This window comes from Gadus macrocephalus, chromosome 21 (assembly GCF_031168955.1).
Source record: "Gadus macrocephalus chromosome 21, ASM3116895v1".
Taxonomy (NCBI): Eukaryota; Metazoa; Chordata; class Actinopteri; order Gadiformes; family Gadidae; genus Gadus; species Gadus macrocephalus.
Genome location: NC_082402.1, coordinates 1,641,608 through 1,661,538, shown reverse-complemented (window position 1 = coordinate 1,661,538; position 19,931 = coordinate 1,641,608). Strand labels below are relative to the sequence as shown.

The window sequence follows — 19,931 nt, the reverse complement described above, 5'->3', positions numbered from 1 at the left end:
ACACTGTTGTTTTTTATAGGTCGTCATGAAAAAAAACATAAGGGGTAACACTTGTTTTTTATTGGTCGTCATGAAAAAAAACATGAGGGGTAACACTGTTGTTTTTTATTGGTCGTCATGAAAAAAAACAGAAGGGGTGACACTGTCGATATTTATCAAATAAAACATAGGGGGTAACACTGTTGTTTTTTAATGGTCGTCATGAAAAAAAACATAAGGGGTAACACTGTTGTTTTTTATTGGTCGTCATGAAAAAAAACATAAGGGGTAACACTGTTGTTTTTTATTGGTCTTCATAAAAAAAAACATAAGGGGTAACACTGTTGTTTTTTATTGGTCGTCATGAAAAAAAACATAAGGGGTAACACTTGTTTTTTATTGGTCGTCATGAAAAAAAACATAAGGGGTAACACTGTTGTTTTTTATTGGTCGTCATGAAAAAAAACATAAGGGGTAACACTGTTGTTTTTTATAGGTCGTCATGAAAAAAAACATAAGGGGTAACACTGTTGTTTTTTATTGGTCGTCATGAAAAAAAACATAAGGGGTAACACTGTTGTTTTTTATTGGTCGTCATGAAAAAAAACAGAAGGGGTGACACTGTCAATATTTATCAAATAAAACATAGGGGGTAACACTGTTGTTTTTTATTGGTCGTCTTGAAAAAAAACATAAGGGGTAACACTGTCGTTTTTTATTGGTCGTCATGAAAAAAAACATAGGGGGTAACACTGTTGTTTTTCTTTGGTCGTCATGAAAAAAACCAAAAGGGGTAACACTGTTGTTTTTTATTGTTCGTCATGAAAAAAACATAAGGGGTAACACTGACGTTTTTTATTGGTCGTCATGAAAAAAAATATAAGGGGTAACACTGTTGTTTTTTATTGGTCGTCATGAAAAAAAACATAAGGGGTAACACTGTTGTTTTTTATTGGTCGTCATGAAAAAAACATAAGGGGTAACACTGACGTTTTTTATTGGTCGTCATGAAAAAAAATATAAGGGGTAACACTGTTGTTTTTTATTGGTCGTCATGAAAAAAAACATAAGGGGTAACACTTGTATTTTATTGGTCGTCATGAAAAAAATAAATAAGGGGTAACACTGTTGTTTTTTATAGGTCGTCATGAAAAAAAACATAAGGGGTAACACTGTTGTTTTTTATTGGTCGTCATGAAAAAAAACATAAGAGGCTACACTGTTGTTTTTAATTGGTCGTCATGAAAAAAAGCATAAGGGGTAACACTGTTGTTTTTTATTGGTCGTCATGAAAAAAAACATAAGGGGTAACACTGTTGTTTTTTATTGGTCGTCATGAAAAAAAACATAAGGGGTAACACTGTTGTTTTTTATTGGTCGTCATGAAAAAAAACTTAAGGGGTAACACTGTCGTTTTCTATTGGTCGTCATGAAAAAAAACATAAGGGGTAACACTGTCGTTTTTTATTGGTCGTCATGAAAAAAAACATAAGGGGTAACACTGTTGTTTTTTATTGGTCGTCATGAAAAAAAAAATAAGGGGTAACACTGTTGTTTTTTATTGGTCGTCATGAAAAAAAACAGAAGGGGTGACACTGTCGATATTAATCAAATAAAACATAGGGGGTAACACTGTTGTTTTTTAATGGTCGTCATGAAAAAAAACATAAGGGGTAACACTGTTGTTTTTTATTGGTCGTCATGAATAAAAACATAAGGGGTAACACTGTTGTTTTTTATTGGTCGTCATGAAAAAAAACATAAGGGGTAACACTGTTGTTTTTTATTGGTCGTCATGAAAAAAAACATAAGGGGTAACACTGTTGTTTTTTATTGGTCGTCAAGAAAAAAAACATAAGGGGTAACACTGTTGTTTTTTATTGGTCGTCATGAAAAAAAACAGAAGGGGTGACACTGTCAATATTTATCAAATAAAAAATAAGGGGTAACACTGTCGTTTTGTATTGGTCGTCATGAAAAAAAACATAAGGGGTAACACTGTCGTTTTTTATTGGTCGTCATGAAAAAAAACATAAGGGGTAACACTGTTGTTTTTTATTGGTCGTCATGAAAAAAAACATAAGGGGTAACACTTCTTTTTTATTGGTCGTCGTCATATATAACCTCAGACATCATTACAATACAAATCTCAGTGGGAAGTGGAGAGAGTTGTGAGCTAACCCCCTGGAGACCGGGGTTCAAGTCCGGTCGATGTCCTCAGTCGGAAGACTCTTATTTCTATTTCATGCGAATTATAAAGTCAAGTATAACCATTGTGATGACTTTATTTAACACTGTTGTTTTTTATTGGTCGTTATGAAAAAAAACATAAGGGGTAACACTGTTGTATTTTATTGGTCGTCATGAAAAAAAACATAAGGGGTAACACTTGTTTTTTATTGGTCGTCATGAATAAAAACATAAGGGGTAACACTGTTGTTTTTAATTGGTCGTCATGAAAAAAAGCATAAGGGGTAACACTGTTGTTTTTTATTGGTCGTCATGAAAAAAAACATAAGGGGTAACACTGTTGTTTTTTATTGGTCGTCATGAAAAAAAACATAAGGGGTAACACTGTTGTTTTTTATTGGTCGTCATGAAAAAAAACATAAGGGGTAACACTGTTGTTTTTTATTGGTCGTCATGAAAAAAAACATGAGGGGTAACACTGTTGTATTTTATTGGTCGAGGAAGGAGGAGGAGCCGGAGGAGGAGGAGGGGGGGAGGAAGGAGGAGGAGGGGGTGGAGGAGGAGGAGGAGGAGGAGGAGGGGGGGGAGGAAGGAGGGGGTGGAGGAGGAGGAGGGGGCCGTAGAGCAGCTTTGCAGACACTTGAGCGACTGACAGCAGAAGATTTATGCACACGCACACTCACACACACTCACACACACACACACACACACATTGTGTACATGGCAGATGTTTATTATTAGTTCTGGGAAATCATGGCAGATTCGTCTACGGCTGGAAACCGTTCAGCCTAAGGCAGGTCTTCACTTTTTCTTCAGCGTCTTTAACTAATTAGACCCTGAAGACAACGTTAAGACGGTCGTCAAGTCGGAATTATGGTCCAATTAGTTAATTGGACCATAATTAATTAAGAGGTGATAAAGGGCTAGAAAATATTTCTTTACTCTCAAATTATTTCTTTACATTTCAAAACGGACAACAAATAAAAATGTAATTACAACCAGCTTCATACAAAACACAAAACTAACTTAAAAAAAGGTAAAAAACTGAAAATCTTTGGTGAGCAGATGTCCACCAAAGATTTATTATTCCCTTTCTGCTACTGAATGTTCTCAGTGCAGTCTGGTCTCGGTCCAATCAGACCAGAACCTCTGAACTAAATCAGACCAGAGCCTCTGAACTAACTCAGACCAGAACCTCTGAACTAACTCAGACCAGAGCCTCTGAACTAACTCAGACCAGAGCCTCTGAACTAACTCAGACCAGAACCTCTGAACTAACTCAGACCAGAACCTCTGAACTAAATCAGACCAGAGCCTCTGAACTAACTCAGACCAGAACCTCTGAACTAACTCAGACCAGAGCCTCTGAACTAACTCAGACCAGAACCTCTGAACTAACTCAGACCAGAACCTCTGAACTAACTCAGACCAGAACCTCTGAACTAACTCAGACCAGAACCTCTGAACTAACTCAGACCAGAGCCTCTGAACTAACTCAGACCAGAACCTCTGAACTAACTCAGGCCAGAGCCTCTGAACTAACTCAGACCAGAGCCTCTGAACTAACTCAGACCAGAACCTCTGAACTAACTCAGACCAGAACCTCTGAACTAACTCAGACCAGAACCTCTGAACTAACTCAGACCAGAGCCTCTGAACTAACTCAGACCAGAGCCTCTGAACTAACTCAGACCAGAGCCTCTGAACTAACTCAGACCAGAGCCTCTGGTCTAACTCCGACCAGAGGTTCTGGTCTCACTCAGTTCCTCTGAAACCTGTCCAATGAGGTGTCCCTTTATACCAGTTAACAAAACAACTACAATGCTGACCAGTGAGCTACTTGATGTGGAGCCGGTCATGGACCCTGAATGAGACCCGGTCTGTCAGCTGGTTCTGAATACAGTCATGGCCTGGCAATGTGCCTGATCCGGATCTAGGTCCAGGTCCAGGTCCTGATCCCAGTCCTGGTCCTGATCCCGGTCCAGGTCCTGATCCCGGTCCAGGTCCTGATCCCAGGTCCAGGTCCTGATCCCAGGTCCTGATCCCGGTCCAGGTCCTGACCCAGTTCCAGGTCCTGATCTCGGTCCAGGTCCTGATCCCGGTCCAGGACCTGATCCCGGTCCCGGTCCTGGTCCTGGTCTTGGGTGATGGATAAGCAGACCCTTCTCACCGGGTGTAAACGCTGTGTCCAATCCTTCCTTCTCAGAGGCCAAACGCAATTTTGTTTCGCCTCTGTTGACTTCATATGTATTAGATTAAATCATTTATTATAATCTGATTCTAATATATAGATATTTTCTTTTAGATTAACTAGGTCAAAGTGCTAGCTCCTCTAGCTAACTGCTAGCTCCTCTGTCTGTGTCTTAATAACTTTGTGTAGTCGTGCACTCCTGTAGGAAATAAAATTTAATAATACTTTAAAAACCTTTAAAAGCATGTTGGTCCCACCCGGAGTGGTGGCGGCTGAAAGAACCAAAGAGCTCCTCCAAAAGTCATCACGTCTTGTACACAAAAGAGAGGGACTGTGGGCAAACCAGGTCACCAGTGGAAGGCCCAGACCTGCGGCCCCTAGAGACCCCCGTAGAGGGCCCAGCCCAGGCGGGCCCCTAGAGACCCCCGTAGAGGGCCCAGACCAGGCGGGCCCCTAGAGGCCCCCGTAGAGGGCCCAGACCAGGCGGGCCCCTAGAGACCCCCGTAGAGGGCCCACACCAGGCCCAGCAGGGTGACCAGCAGCGGCGTGGCGGGCCCCGGGGCCCGGCCCCCAGAGCTCTTGTAGAAGGAGATCCGGTCCTCCAGGGCGGGGTGGACCTTCTGCCGCTCCTTGATGTATTTGACCAGCACCGCGATGTCCAGGTCCCCTGGAGGGCAGAACCACAGGGGGGGTCACAGACCAGGTCAGGGGCCGTCAGGGGCCAACAGGGGGGGCAGCGTTGCCAGATTGGGCCGGATTAGCCGCCCAATCTGGCAACGCCTGCTGCTGGATCAGAGGTTCTGCTGTAACGCAGTGGGACTGCTGGACCCGAGAGAGGCAGCACGTGTTGCCAGATTGGGCGGGAAATCTGGCCCAATCTGGCAACACTGCAGGGGGGCCGTAGAGGCTCCCCCAGGCACAGTGAAAACCCTCCAGTGATGGTGAGTTGGAACGCTGAGTCGCCGTAGTAACGCAGAGTAAACAATTAAAGGGCCAGTACCCATATCTTGTAGCCTGGCGATGTCATACTCATAATTCTAGTCAGAATATGAGTCTGAGACCGAACCATTGGGCTGTGATTATAGGGCGGAACCAGGAAGGAAAATGCCTCTTCGCTCAATTGGATAGACCTAAAACCAATCAGAGCAACGTAGTATGTGACGTATGTTGTGCGAAGCACAGCTATTCTCAAACGAACTCAACTGAGCGCATGTTCGAAGAAGTAGAAAAAGAAGATGGACATAAACGATTTATGCCGGTTTTGTAAAAAGAATTTAAGGATACACAGACAAATTGGCAACACGGTCAGCATTTTTGAGAAAAAAAGTAAAAGCGCTGAGCGCTCTTTGGTGACGTGGTTGATTACGTTAATGTGTATCATCTGTCCATCAACGTATAAAGCCCGCCCTTACAATTTGATTGGTCAGATCACTTTTTGATCTGACCAAATACCTCCCAACGAGCTCAATTCCAGACTGAATCTCCAGACCAAATATTTTGTGGGCGGAGTTCAGGCTGGTATCCAGGCTACATATCTTGTGGTGTCTGGTGAACTCCGGTTTACACAATTATATTTTTGAACATGTATTTAACGATTTGTATTCTGGTGTTAAACATTACAGGGTGATTGTTGATGGAAAAAAAGAGATGGTTTGAATCTGAGGGGTTGGCGGCTCGTTAACTCGTTAGCAGTACAGACAGGAAGGAACAGCTGGAGACGGCTGAGGGCCCAGTCCACTTTAGATAGCAGATTGATGATTCTACTACAGTTGTGTGTCGAGCCTTTCCAACACAGGGTGTTTACTGTCTTCTCTCTCTCTCAATTAATATTAACTGAGGAGCAAGCTCTGGTAAAGTCCACACCATTCTCAATTACACAAGAAGATGTTAGGTCAGTATTTAAGAGAAATAAGGTCAATAAAAGTCCGGGTCCAGATGGCATTACTGGGAGATTGTTAAAGTGCTGTTCAGAACAGCTCTGCGGGGTGTTCACTGATATTTTTGAGATGTCCTTGGAACAGAGAAGGGTCCCAAAGGCATGGAAGGAGTCCATTATTGTTCCAGTGGTAAAGAGCAACACTACAAAGAGTTTAAATGACTTCAGGCCAGTGGCATTGACCTCACTGGTCATGAAGTCATTCGAAAAGATTGTGAAGTGTCTTTTGTTGTTAAGGGTGGGTGAGGCCCTGGACCCCGGGCAATTTGCACACAGGGCTAGAAGAGGGGTGGAGGATGCCCTGATTACACTACTAAATCCCCTGTACAGCCATCTAGATGGTCCGGGCACACACGCCAGGCTTTTGTTTTTAGATTTTTCTTCTGCTTTTAATACTATCCAGGCTCCAGCCACATGTTTTAGTCAGTAAACTACTATCCGAATTTAATCTTGAGAGTAATCTTGTGAGCTGGATTATGGATTTCTTAACTAACAGTAAAGGTAAATGGTTGTCTCTCGGAAAGGCGTGTCTCTTCCACTGGCTCTCCCCAGGGTTGTGTACTTTCCCCTCTACTGTATATCCTCTGCACTAATGACTGTAGAAGTCAGCATATTAATAGACACATCCTGAAATTTGCTGATGACAGTTATTGTTAGTTTACTGCATAAGCATGAATCTCAGCATGGGCCAGTGGTTGATGAGTTTGTCAGTTGGTGTGACAAGTCTTTTCTTCAGCTTAACATCTCAAAGACAAAAAATCTGGCCATTGATTTTAGAAGAAACCAATCTTGTTCTCCACCACCTACATACATGAATGGAAACTGCATAGAGATGGTTGACCAGTATAAATATCTGGGAACGATGATAGACAATAAACTCAAATTTGACGTTAATACTGGTACTATTTGCAAGAAGGGGCAACAACGATTGTACTTCCTTCGGAAGCTTAACTCCTTCAATGTCGATAAGGTTATGTTGTCTTTATTTTATAAATCTTTTACAGAATCTGTTCTCACTTTTTCTTTTATTGCCTGGTATGGGGGCATCAGCCTTAGGGACAAAAACAACCTCAGCCATATTGTGAAGGTGGCTGGGAAGTTGATTGGCTGTCCACAAGTATCCTTGCTGAACATTTATGAGAAGCAGGTTACTAAGAAAGCATTGTCTATATTGGACTGTAAAAATCCCCTTCATTGTTCATTTGAGGCCCTTCCCTCAGGCCGGAGACTAAGAGTCCCTCTTTCTAAGTCCAATAGGTCAAAGAACTCTTTTATTCCTAGCGCAATTCGTTTGCTAAATTTGCACAATTCTTTGCACATACCTGTAAATGTATTTGAATCAGATGACTAGATAAGTATGACCGTTTTTTTACTTATTAGCCCGTGTCTATCTCCTTGTTGTGTGTCCTCCTGTATATTGTGTTTTTATGTTTTTATGTGTACCTGACTGCAAGACAAGTTTCCCTTTTTGGGACAATAAAGTTAAACTGAACTGAACTGAACTCTTCCCCCTATGTTGGACTTTATGGACACATGATGGAGTACCAGCTCACAGGAGTTAGTAGTAGTTATTACCATCTGAGAGGTTAAAATTGGAAGATTAATTAGCCATCAAACAACTTGGCCCGAACAGACCGGATATTAACATTATCCAACAAATGAAGGATGGGGGAAAACGTACAACAGAACTGGCATGGTATGAGAAGAAAAAATGTGGTTGCTCAATAAGAAACACTGTTTTTTGTTTCCTTCTACTTTTCCAAGCAAGTGTGTGCACAGGACAAGGGGATATATGGATGACGGGTGTGAGTAATGTGAAGCACTTTTCAGAACGAGCTAAGAAAAATGAAACAAGCAAAGCACATTTACATTGTCCAATGAAGTCTGCCATGCTAGGTCAAGTTAATATCGCTGCGCAGCTGGACGAGGGCTATCATGACAGTGTGAGGAATCACAGTAAGGAGGTCGACAACAACCGACAATTTCTGTCAAAGTTCATTGACTGTGTACAACTCTGTGGAGCATTCAAACTGGCTCTCAAGAGGAGATAACGAGTGAATCATCAGATAGACCTGGTGTCTTCCTGGGCTTAGTGGGTTTAGTAGCATCATTGGATCTCGCACTGAGAGAACGTCTGGAGAAGGCCACGGTGTTCAAAGGTACGCCCAACCTCATTCGGAATGCGATTGTCGATTGCATGCTTGCTGTAAATTCAGAGACGCATTATACAGGATCTGAAAAACACAGAATTCCTTGCAGTGCAGGCCGATGGAACGACGATGTTTCAACCCATTGCCAATTCGTTGTTGTCTTTCGTTACATAGACGAAGCAAACAAGATGCAGGTTTTTTTGTTTCAAACAAATGAATGGAGGCACGACCGCAGAGGCCATCTCCAATGTACTTCTGCAACAATTGGGTGTCGTTTCTTCAGCTGAGGATGAGGTGGACAGAGACTGATGATGGCACAAACATATGATGGAGCGAGTGTGATGCGAGGAGCAACAGGTGGAGGAAGGTTCAGGACATTTATCCCAATGCCCACTTCATACACCGTTACGCACACCGACTGAATTTGGTTGTGTAACAGGCCTCAATTACCCTTGTAATTGAGGAATTGAGCGTGGCTTCTTCTCTTTCATCAGTGGTTTTTCTTCCTTTTTCTCACGCTCCCCAAAGACAACTGCCACTTTGGACAGCAATATAGCAAGGAGTTCGCCAGACGCATCCCAGCAAGCTGGAACTTTTCTAGTCGCAAAGTCAGTACAGTGTATGAGAGTAACCTCACATATCAGCCTTCATATCGACATCTTCTGAAGGCAGGCAAGCTCGAGCGAATGCGTTTTTGTTCGGTAGAATATCTCTAACGAAACCGTGACATATCTGCATCAGCTTTGTGACCGCACCCACTGCAGAGCAGACAGGAAGGACTAAAGAGGCACAGGAAGTGGTCATCCTTCGTGGGGACTTTGTGGAGCCCGCCTTTTAAAAGCAACAACGCTTTGAAAGGCGGGCTCCACAAAGTCTTTTTACGGGCCAAAAGGAAGCTCTCCAGAGAACAGGAGGTGTAACCCACGGCAACGCCCCGGCGTCCCGGCCACTCACCCGAGTCGTGCTTGACGATCTCGTCTCGGATCATGGAGAAGCCGTCGCCCCCGGCGACCAGGTAGGAGGGCAGCACCACCCTGTACAGCGCCCCCTTGTCCACCGGCTCGTAGCAGGGCACCCGGCACTCGGTGCAGAGCACCCGCAGGCTGCGGACACGCTCGCCGGGGGGGCGGGACAGGTCGTACACCACCCGGATCCCTGGGGAGGGGGGGAGGGGGGGGGGGTTACCTCTGACCTCTGACCTCTGACCTGCTGCGTTGTGTAGACGTTGTGTTGGCCTAGAGAGTGCCAAACTGTGTTTCGTCGTGTGCTACAATGACAATTAAACTCTGCGTAGGACGTCGGCGCGTCACATGTCCTGTCCTGTACTGTACTGTACAGAGCTGCGGTTATTATGGGATGTCCCGGAAGGGCGGGGGCTCACCGGACACCTGCAGGAACTCCCCGGTGGACTGTCCGTACCGCCGCACGGCGTGCTCGAAGGCGCTGAGGAGCGTGGCGCCACTCAGCTGCACCAGGTCAAAGGTCCCGCCGAACGGCATCACCGCAAGCAGGTCCTCCACCTTGATGTCCCCTGCACAGAGCACAGGGTCAAAGGTCAGAGGTCGAACCCTGACCGGGTCCTCCACCGTGATGTACCCTGCACAGAGCACAGGGTCAAAGGTCAGAGGTCGCACCCTGACCGGGTCCTCCACCGTGATGTCCCCTGCACAGAGCACAGGGTCAAAGGTCAAAGGTCGCACCCTGACCGGTTCCTCCACCGTGATGTCCCCTGCACAGAGCACAGGGTCAAAGGTCGAACCCTGACCGGTCCCTGCACAGAGCACAGGGTCAAAGGTCAAGGTCGTCCTCCACCGTGATGTCCCCTGCACAGAGCACAGGGTCAAAGGTCGAACCCTGACCGGTTCCTCCACCGTGATGTCCCCTGCACCAGGGACACAGGTGTAGACCCGGGTCAAAGGTCAAAGGTGGTAAGAGTGAACAAAGCTAAGTGGAAGATTTCATTTCCGCCTGAAATTAATTTCGTGTTTTAGATTAAGAGGAAAAAACCTCTTTGAAATTTGAGGCTTCATCCGGGTACGGGTCGCTGCGGGATGAGGACGATAAAAGCCTTGTTGTTACACTTCCTGCTGCTCCGCCAGTACCGGTCCTGACACCAGCTACACACCAGCTACACACCAGCTACACACCAGCTAGAACGTTCTATGGTGTGATGGTGGAAAGGTGCCCTCCTCTAGTATCTCTTGGACAAGTGTTAGATGTCTAATCTTGTCAAATCGTCTTACTCCTATCCTGCTTATGGAAAGATTTCCCTCCCTCTCTCTCCCTCCCTCCCTCCCTCTCTCTCCATCTCTCCCTCCCTCTCTCTCTCTCTCCCTCCCTCTCTCTCTCTCTCTCTCTCCCTCCCTCTCTCCCTCCCTCTCTCCCCTCCCTCCCTCTCTCCCTCTCTCTCCCTCCCTCCCTCCCTCTCTCCCCTCCCTCCCTCTCTCCCCTCCCTCCCTCTCTCCCCTCCCTCCCTCTCTCCCTCCCTCCTGTTCAGATGCTTGAGGACTGAGGTCAGCAGAGGGAGCAGAACCTCAGGTGAGACTGACCGCTCTCATCAGTTCATGTAGAACAGCGACAGCCATCTGAGCACTGCCATTTGTTATCTATTCCCACATCTTTACTTCCTTTCCGTTCCCCAGGTTCGATGCGGGGGATGTTGAGGCGGATGTGGCCCCTATATCCCATCACCTCCTCACTGACTCAGCGGTCGACCTTCCCATGAACCAGCCTAACATCTGAAGACATGGTTGCCACGACTCCAGCCTCACTGTTTCCTTACAAGGTCGTCCCTCTCTCCCGTCTCTAGATCACTCCCTTCCTCTCTCCCCCGTCTCACTCTCCCCCTTACTGTCTCTCTCTTTTCCCCCCTCTGCCCACTTACAACACCCCCGAGGTCTCCCTCCCCCCTCCCTCCCTCTCTCCCGCGCGTCTCCCCCCCCCTCCCCTTGTGTCTCCCCCCTCCCTCCCTCTCTCCCACGCGTCTCCCCCCTCCCTCCCTCTCACGCGTCTCCCCCCTCCCTCCCCTTGTGTCTCCCCCCTCCCTCCCTCTCTCCCCCTTGTGTCTCCCCCCTTCCTCCGCTTGTGTCTCCCCCCTCCCTCCCTCCCTCTCACGCGTCTCCCCCCTCCCTCCCCTTGTGTCTCCCCCCTCCCTCCCTCTCTCCCCCGTGTGTCTCCCCCCTTCCTCCCCTTGTGTCTCCCCCCTCCCTCCCTCCCTCTCACGCGTCTCCCCCCTCCCTCCCCTTGTGTCTCCCCCCTCCCTTCCTCTCTCCCCCTTGTGTCTCCCCCTCCCTCCCCTTGTGTCTCCCCCTCCCTCCCTCTCTCCCCCTTGTGTCTCCCCCCTCCCTCCCTCTCTCCCCCTTGTGTCTCCCCCTCCCTCCCTCTCTCCCCCTTGTGTCTCCCCCCTCCCTCCCTCTCTCCCCCTTGTGTTTCCCCCCTCCCTCCCTCTCTCCCCCTTGTGTCTCCCCCTCCCTCCCACTCTCCCCCTTGTGTCTCCCCCTCCCTCCCTCTCTCCCCCTTGTGTCTCCCCCCTCCCTCCCTCTCTCCCCCTTGTGTCTCCCCCTCCCTCCCTCTCTCCCCCCCTTCCTCACCGTCGGCGCTCCTCTCGTTGATGGAGGTCCGCACCGAGCCCCCGTTCAGGATGCAGGCTGCCACATGGTTCCACTGGAGCTCGTCTGCGTACTTGATGTTGTTGTGGATCTGGAACCCAACCGCAGGCTACCGTTAGCACGCGCTAGCCCCCAGCTAACGGGCCAACGCGCACGCAGTGAATGTGAGCATGTTGGCAACGTTAACACACGCTAGCCCCTAGCGAATGGGTTCAACATAGCTGCCGGATCGGAATCCTAACACACGCCGATGATTATCCTGAGTTAGCTGCCGGATCGGAATCCTAACACACGCCGATGATTATCCTGAGTTAGCTGCCGGATCGGAATCCTAACACACGCTGATGATTATCCTGAGTTAGCTGCTGGATCGGCTAACACATGCTAATGATTGTCCTGATAGCAGAGCATGCTGAGACACGCCTGCTGCCGTGACCCTGAACGCTCCCTCTGTCTCCCTGGTCTCCTCCTTTAACCGTCAGAGGACCAACCAGGCCCCCCGCCCTGGACTAGAGTCCCCCCTAACGTCAGAGGACCCCCGCCCTGGACTAGGGTCCCCCCCAACGTCAGAGGACCCCGGCCCTGGACTAGGGTCCCCCCCAACGTCAGAGGACCCCCGCCCTGGACTAGAGTCCCCCCTAACGTCAGAGGACCCCCGCCCTGGACTAGAGTCCCCCCTAACGTCAGAGGACCCCCGCCCTGGACTAGAGTCCCCCCTAACGTCAGAGGACCCCCGCCCTGGACTAGGGTCCCCCCCAACGTCAGAGGACCCCCGCCCTGGACTAGAGTCCCCCCTAACGTCAGAGGACCCCGGCCCTGGACTAGAGTCCCCCCTAACGTCAGAGGACCCCCGCCCTGGACTAGAGTCCCCCCTAACGTCAGAGGACCCCCGCCCTGGACTAGAGTCCCCCATAACGTCTGTCTCAACCCCAACGTCCAAAGGCACGCTTTGAGGGCCCCTGTTCGGTTGCTGCTTGAGGTTGATTGGCCGTGACCGGCCCATCATACCCCTGATTGGTCACTCCACTAGTGATGTCACTAGTGGACAGATGTTCAAACAGCTTAGGAAGAACCAATGGTAAAGCCCTGCGTCCCAAGTGGCTGGAGTCGTCCCCAAAGGGCGGAGTCTCACCATGGCGACCCTCCACCAGTCCCCAGTGGGCGGAGTCTCTCTAGGGGGCGGAGTCATCCCCAGAGGGCGGAGTCTCACCATGGCGTCACAGATGAGGTTCCCCAGGTTGCACTCCCGGAAGCGGCATTCCTCGAAGGTCCCGTTCAGGAACACCAGTGTCTTCCCCACCGTCTTGGTCAAGTACACGGTCAGGTTCTGCCTCCAGGTCGCCACCTCGGCCGCCACAGACGCATCTGGAAGACCAGCAGACCCCCTTAGACCAGCATGACCCCCTTAGACCCCCTTAGACCAGCATGACCCCCTTAGACCAGCAGACCCCCTTATGGTGCGGCCACACCAACCGCGTTACTCGCGTTGGATAACGCGAGTAACGCGCCTAACCTGACGCTTGATCATTGTGTGACCCTACATGCCCACTGCACCGTCAGTCAACGGACGTGGGAAGGCGTTGCTGACTGATGGGGGAGTAGTCTTTGCAGAGGCATCCGTCAGCCAATCAAATCGCTTCGCCGGGTTCTTCCCGCTTCTTCCTGCTTGTTGCGATGCAAGATGACCCGCTTTCCCGCTTTCCAGTATCGTCAGAGCCCGAGTCGCGTCACAGTGCTTAAATTTGCATACGCAATCTAATTGGATAACGGATCCGTCGCTGCCGAAAAAGTTGAACATTTTTCAACTTTCTGACGGCGCCGAAGGCTCCAACGGAACGGACGGATCCACAATGCATTGCGCGTCCGTCCCCATTCAAAGTCAATGGGGATCACGCAACGGAGGTAGTGGGCACGGGGCCTGATGGTTCAACGCTTCCAACGCGTCAACGCGCCAACGCAGCTAGATGAGTCCATGTCCATGCAAGTGAACGGAGCGTTCCCTCTTCGTCATAACTATCAAACCAAATATCCTTCACATTCACCGAGCGAACATTATGAAAGTAAAATACACATTTCTTGCTAAAAATGTTTCCATAAACGCATTTAATGGCGTAACTATGTTACTATTTCCACCCAGAATAAAGAAAGATGTCGGCCGTATGCTTCTGTGCAAGCGTCACTACTCTCTGCCAGTGACGTCGGGTCAAGCTCCACGCTGATTGGCTATCGCGGCTAAGCGTCACGCGTTGGAGCGTTGAAAGTTCAATTTTTTGAACTCCGGGCGTTGGTGCGTTGGGCGCAAGTTTAAATATATTTTCAAATCTAGGCTATATTTCCACCTTGCAATGCCGCTGTTGATTTATTTTTAATTAATTGTTTGTAAGAGAGCAGCCACATTCGTTTTTTAACAGGTTTTATGTCATATATCTGCTTGTTTTGATTTTTTTTTTTTTCTGTATTCACTGCATGACCATATCACTGTATATTTTTACTGCCATGCGAGCCGCAAATAGAGGCTTGGCGAGCCGCGCAATGAGTAACACTGCTCTGACCCTCAGACCCTCTAACCCTCTAACCCTCAAACCCAGGACCAGTGATGCCAGATTGGGCCAGATCTCCCACCCAACAGGAAAGGTTTGGCAGGAAATCTGGCTTCACTGTCCAGGACGTATCTAAACCGACTTTATTTACCTAGCGTGTGTGTGTGTGTCTGCGTGCGTGCCTACCCTCAGAGTGGTGTGTGTGTGCGTGTGTGTGTGTGTGTGTGTGTGTGTGTGTGTGTGTGTGTCTGTGTGTCTGTGTGTGTGCGTGTGCGTGCAGTGCAGCCCTACCTTCAGGAACGTTGCTGTCCAGTAGGATGGGGTTCCCTTTGGCCTCCTTCACATTCCCCTCCGGGTCAAAGGTCAGCTTCAGGTAGCCCAGGTACTTCCCGAAGGCGTAGGCCTGCACCACCGGGACCGTCCCGCCGTGGTCGGACTGCACCAGGAAGGGATAGTCCCCCGCCGGGACCTCAGTGGACGGGGGGGGCCCTGTGGAGACGCAGATTAACGTCTGAGAGCTGGGGGGGGGGGGGGTTGACACAGGCCTTTGTGTGTCTGCTCTCTGCGGAAGTCTCTCGATAAGAGCTTTAAATAACATGTTGGCGTTGGCCGGTCAAAGGGAAACTCCCGCTCCTGGCGTTTCTTGAAGAGAAGCTTTCGGTACCGGTGGGCGCTCTGCCGTTCTTGGCTCTTGAGCTCAGAGCGACACCGAGAGAGAGAGAGAGCGCGCCTAAAGTACGACGGGCCGGTCCGCATACACAACCGCAAGGACTGAAGGACGCACTACCAGATCCCCTGATGCCATGGGTTGGATAACGGTCAGGGGTGACCTCAGAGTCCTGTGACCATGTTGTGTACGCGTGTGCTTCTCTGTGTGTGTCCTTTGTTGTGTATAAATGATCTGTATACAAAAAGGTGTTAGTGTAGTTAAGTTTGTGTACCTGTGCACAGGAAGGTGTTGTGCAGCTGTGTGTGTCTACCTGTGTACAGAAAGTTGTTGTGTAGCTGTGTGTGTCTACCTGTGCACAGGAAGGTGTTGTGTAGCTGTGTGTGTCTACCTGTGTACAGGAAGGTGTTGTGTGTTTATATGAAGGTGTTGTGTAGCTATGTGTGTGTACCTGTGTACAGGAAGGTGTTTGTGTGTCCCCCGATCACCACGTCCAGCCCGCGGACCTTCCTGGCGATCTCCTGGTCTTTGGTGAAGCCCGAGTGACCCAGGGCGATGATCTTGTTGACCCCAAGGGTCAGCAGCTTGTCTACCTGCAGCTGGACCGCGGCCACCTCCTCCCCGAACACCAGGTTGGGTCCTGAGGGAGAGCAGAGCATTCTGGGTAATGGAGTCCCACCACCGGCGGACTTCACTGACTGGAATGTAGTCAAGTGTTTGTTACTTCAGAAGGAGAGACTAACGATAGAGGAGACAAAGACGAACAGAAGGAGAGACAGAAGGAGGGACTGGTGAACAGGAGGAGAGACAGGAGGAGAGACAGGAGGAGAGACTGGTGAACAGGAGGAGAGACAGGAGGAGAGACTGGTGAACAGGAGGAGAGACAGGAGGAGAAACTGGTGAACAGGAGGAGAGGGAGAAGGAGAGACAGAAGGAGAGACAGAAGGAGACAGGAGGAGAGACAGAAGGAGACAGGAGGAGAGACAGAAGGAGACAGGAGGAGAGACAGAAGGAGACAGAAGGAGAGACAGAAGGCGAGAGAGAAGGAGAGACAGAAGGAGACAGGAGGGGAGACAGGAGGAGAGACAGAAGGAGAGACAGAAGGCGAGAGAGAAGGAGAGACAGAAGGACAGGAGGAGAGACAGAAGGAGACAGGAGGGGAGACAGAAGGAGAGACAGAAGGAGAGACAGAAGGCGAGAGAGAAGGAGAGACAGAAGGAGACAGGAGGAGAGACAGGAGGAGAGACAGAAGGCGAGAGAGAAGGAGAGACAGAAGGAGACAGGAGGAGAGACAGGAGGAGAGACAGAAGGCGAGAGAGAAGGAGAGACAGAAGGAGGGACTGGTGAACAGGAGGAGAGACAGAAGGCGAGAGAGAAGGAGAGACAGAAGGAGAGACAGAAGGAGAGACAGAAGGAGACAGGAGGAGAGACAGGAGGAGAGACAGAAGGCGACAGGAGGAAAGACAAAAGGAGACAGGAGGAGAGACAGAAGGCGAGAGAGAAGGAGAGACAGAAGGAGAGACTGGTGAACAGGAGTAGAGACTGGTGAGCAGAATGTTAACGGACAGACAGACACACGCCCGCAGTGGGTCCAGGACCCAGACTGGAGAGACCACCAACCAATCGGTCCAATGCAGCATCAGGAGGGGGGAGGTTACCTGGCTGGGAGAGGGAGGGGGTCTCCTGGGAGGTGTAGCCCACGATGCCCACCTTCTGCCCGTCCACCGTCAGGATCTTGTAGGGCTCGAAGCGGCCGTCTATCTTCGGCGCCAAGGTGGCGTTTAGGTTGGCGCTGAGCACGGGGAACCGCACGTCCTCCAGAAAGGGCTTCACCAGACCGTCCACGCCGTTGTCAAACTCGTGGTTCCCCAGCGCCTGCGGACGGAGGGACGGACGGTCAGCTGGGGCATCGCAGGAGCAGGCAGAGGAGGAACGTCAGTCCGGGTTGTGTTTGGGGAGAAACGGATGTGAGGCGGCGGTCTCCATTTCCCCGTAAAGACCTGACGTTCTACTTTAATCCCTGAAAAACCGAATACAGTTGGAAATATACGTATAAGGGGGGGGGGGGGGCGATTTATTTGAAACTCAATGAAACTCAATTCAACAACACTATGTTTGTCTTTGTGTCTGGTTTAGGGCGCTGCCTTCAGTCTACTCTTCCCAGACCTGATGTAGGTTGGTGAACCAGACTCTGGTGTATATTCAGTCTAATTATAGGTTGGTTCGCAGAAATTCAAACTGTTTACACCGTTTTTCTCTCCGTGCGCTGAGGAAAACGGGTTCCTCTCCTGGTCACGTGTCTCCGTCGGAGCTGCAGGCTCTGTTGGATTAAAACGCTCTTTCCCAGGTAAACAGGAGCTCCTTGAACTAAATATTCAACAATGACTCCAATAAGTTTATCCCAACACAATAAAATCCAGACTTGTCCCGCTCGATCCCGACTATCTCTCACGCATCCCTCCCCATGTAACACACGCGTTATTGGCGGCGGTTCCTGATCACTTCTGACAGAGAATCACCTAGTTGGAGGAGCTCCGAGGTGGAGGAGCTCCGAAGTAGAGGAGGTGGAGGAGCCTACCATCGCGTCGTACCGCAGACGGTTCATGAAGAAAGCCGCCTCAGCGCCCTTGTAGAAGTTGAACCAGACGCTCCCCTGGAACTGGTCCCCGGCGTCCAGCAGGAGAACGTTCTTCTCGCGGTTCCGGATTTCGTTCACCTGCCAGTACCTCCGCGCTACCCCGGCGAAGCATTGAGCCTTGGCGGGGACGCACTTCCCCGATTCGCGGCTCGTCGGCTCCATCCGGGCGTGGACGTCGTTGGTGTGCAGCAGGACTAGGTCCCAGGCCAGAGTCCGGTCCAGGCAGACCACGAGGAGGCAGAGCAGCGGGAGAGTCCTCCTGGTCCCCCGCGGAGCGACCATCTCACAGCCGAGTGTCGTCTGACGGGTGAAGAGTGGTTACCGAAGAGAGGGACCAGAGTTCAAATCCGAGTTGGAGTTTGAAGCCCTCCTCTAAATGCGCTTGGGTGGGGCGGGGGGGGGATGTTGTTCTCCAGAGTTCATCATGTTCTTGTCAACATGCCCCACCGCTGTGCTGAAGTGTTTTTTACTAAAAATAATGTTTTATAATAATACATATGTAATGCATATGTATTGCTGTAGGCTATATACAAATATCAAAAAAATCGTATCAAATCGCTTAAAACGTTTCCCTGATTGGATCGTTTCTTCTCAATATTTCTTCCTTGCTAATTCAAGGGAGCTTTTTTTTTTCTTGCCCTTTTGGGGGGCTTGGGTAAAGGGGGGAGTCATAAATATTTGGCCTGGTAAGCCCTTTGAGACTTTAATGGTGATTAAGGGCTATACAAATAAAATGTCATTGAATTGAATTGAATTGATCATCTACGATGCGTTGCAGGGATGGGTGATAAACCGAAAATAGCTGTGAAACTATTGTGTGCTCTTTTGCATTTAGAAGTGTCATCTGTCCAAGACGCAACATCTCGTCAAGAATTTGCGACGGCGTGCGCGGCTGCGCGTGCGTGTGCGTGTGTGCAGACAGTACCACCACCCCGTCCCCCTGGGTTTTTCTCCTCACATTGTCAAGTGTCTCCTAACTTTCACGCGTTCATGATTTGCTGACGTTACGGTGCTTCATGTGTCGAGTTTGACATCCGACCTGAACGTCTTTCTTTTCTTCATTGGTCCATCATGGACCTGAACAAGGTTCAAATGCGCGTTCATGGTCCTGGTAATAACGAGACACCTCGTAACTGTACGTCCGCACCAGAAGCGAATTGAGCTACCAAATCGCCGGAAGTCAGTCACTTTCTATGGGCAAAAGCGACCAAAGCGACCAAAGCGACCAACGCTAGCAGCAAAGTTGAGCGACCACAGCGTCCAAAAAGTTGAAAACTTTTTAACTTTATGCAAATTACTATGAAGCGTTTCAGCGGCAAAACACTGCCAATCGGAATGTAGACGCTCTTCGCTTGCGTGGATCCCAGGGAACACCGGCAGGCACTTTTGAATTGTACGTCATGAGCGACTTGAGCGACCAAAGCGAACAGAAATATTCGCAGCGAAACTTTATGAGCGACCATATAGTTTCGGTGTGGACGTACAGTAAGTGATGATGCTCACGCTTACGCGTGTTCCCGAATCCCGACCGAGACCGTTCATGTGCACTGCGTTCGGATCTTAAAGTTATTCAAAGCAGGGTTTTTTATATCCGATAAAAAAATAGTCAGAACTAAACAGAAAATAGTAGGATCAGTTTCAAGTTTGAACGCCTTTATTTCCTTGTAGCTTATCACCTTCTATCCTATTGCTTTTATTTATGAGATGAGAAGCACATTGCAGTGCCACAAAACTTTCATGTTCCACCATGTTCATGCGTGTCACTCAATACCTCACCACCTGGGCAACTCTGTTATCAAACTCTGGCCCCATGTTTCGATAATGTTTTCCACATATTTCCCAGCGATCCCAACGGGCCACGAGTTTCCTGGTGCTTTCCACGGAAACCCAACGGACTGGGTAGATTAGATAACTACGTCACGTTTATTTGAATGTTAAGATTAACCTCTGAACAGTTAAAGCCAAAAGGGTCCTGAAACAATTTTGTATCTATTTATTAGAAAATTACCATTTCTACATTTCAATCAGTTCT

At 49.3% G+C, this 19,931-nt stretch overlaps 1 protein-coding gene across 1 annotated transcript; it reads right to left on the bottom strand.

Annotated features, from left to right (window-relative positions):
* Window positions 1-4,399: 4,399 nt before the first annotated feature.
* On the bottom strand, window positions 4,400-18,295 carry LOC132449660 (snake venom 5'-nucleotidase-like). The gene is made up of 10 exons (XM_060041419.1): window positions 17,840-18,295; window positions 16,920-17,136; window positions 15,713-15,901; window positions 14,886-15,083; window positions 13,265-13,419; window positions 12,037-12,145; window positions 10,099-10,109; window positions 9,828-9,966; window positions 9,401-9,601; window positions 4,400-5,027 (listed from the first exon to the last, which is right to left on the bottom strand). The coding sequence occupies exons 1-10, from the start codon at window positions 18,179-18,181 to the stop codon at window positions 4,852-4,854; spliced, it is 1,737 nt and encodes a 578-aa protein (XP_059897402.1). The 5' UTR covers window positions 18,182-18,295; the 3' UTR covers window positions 4,400-4,851.
* Between the last annotated feature and the right edge of the window lie 1,636 nt (window positions 18,296-19,931).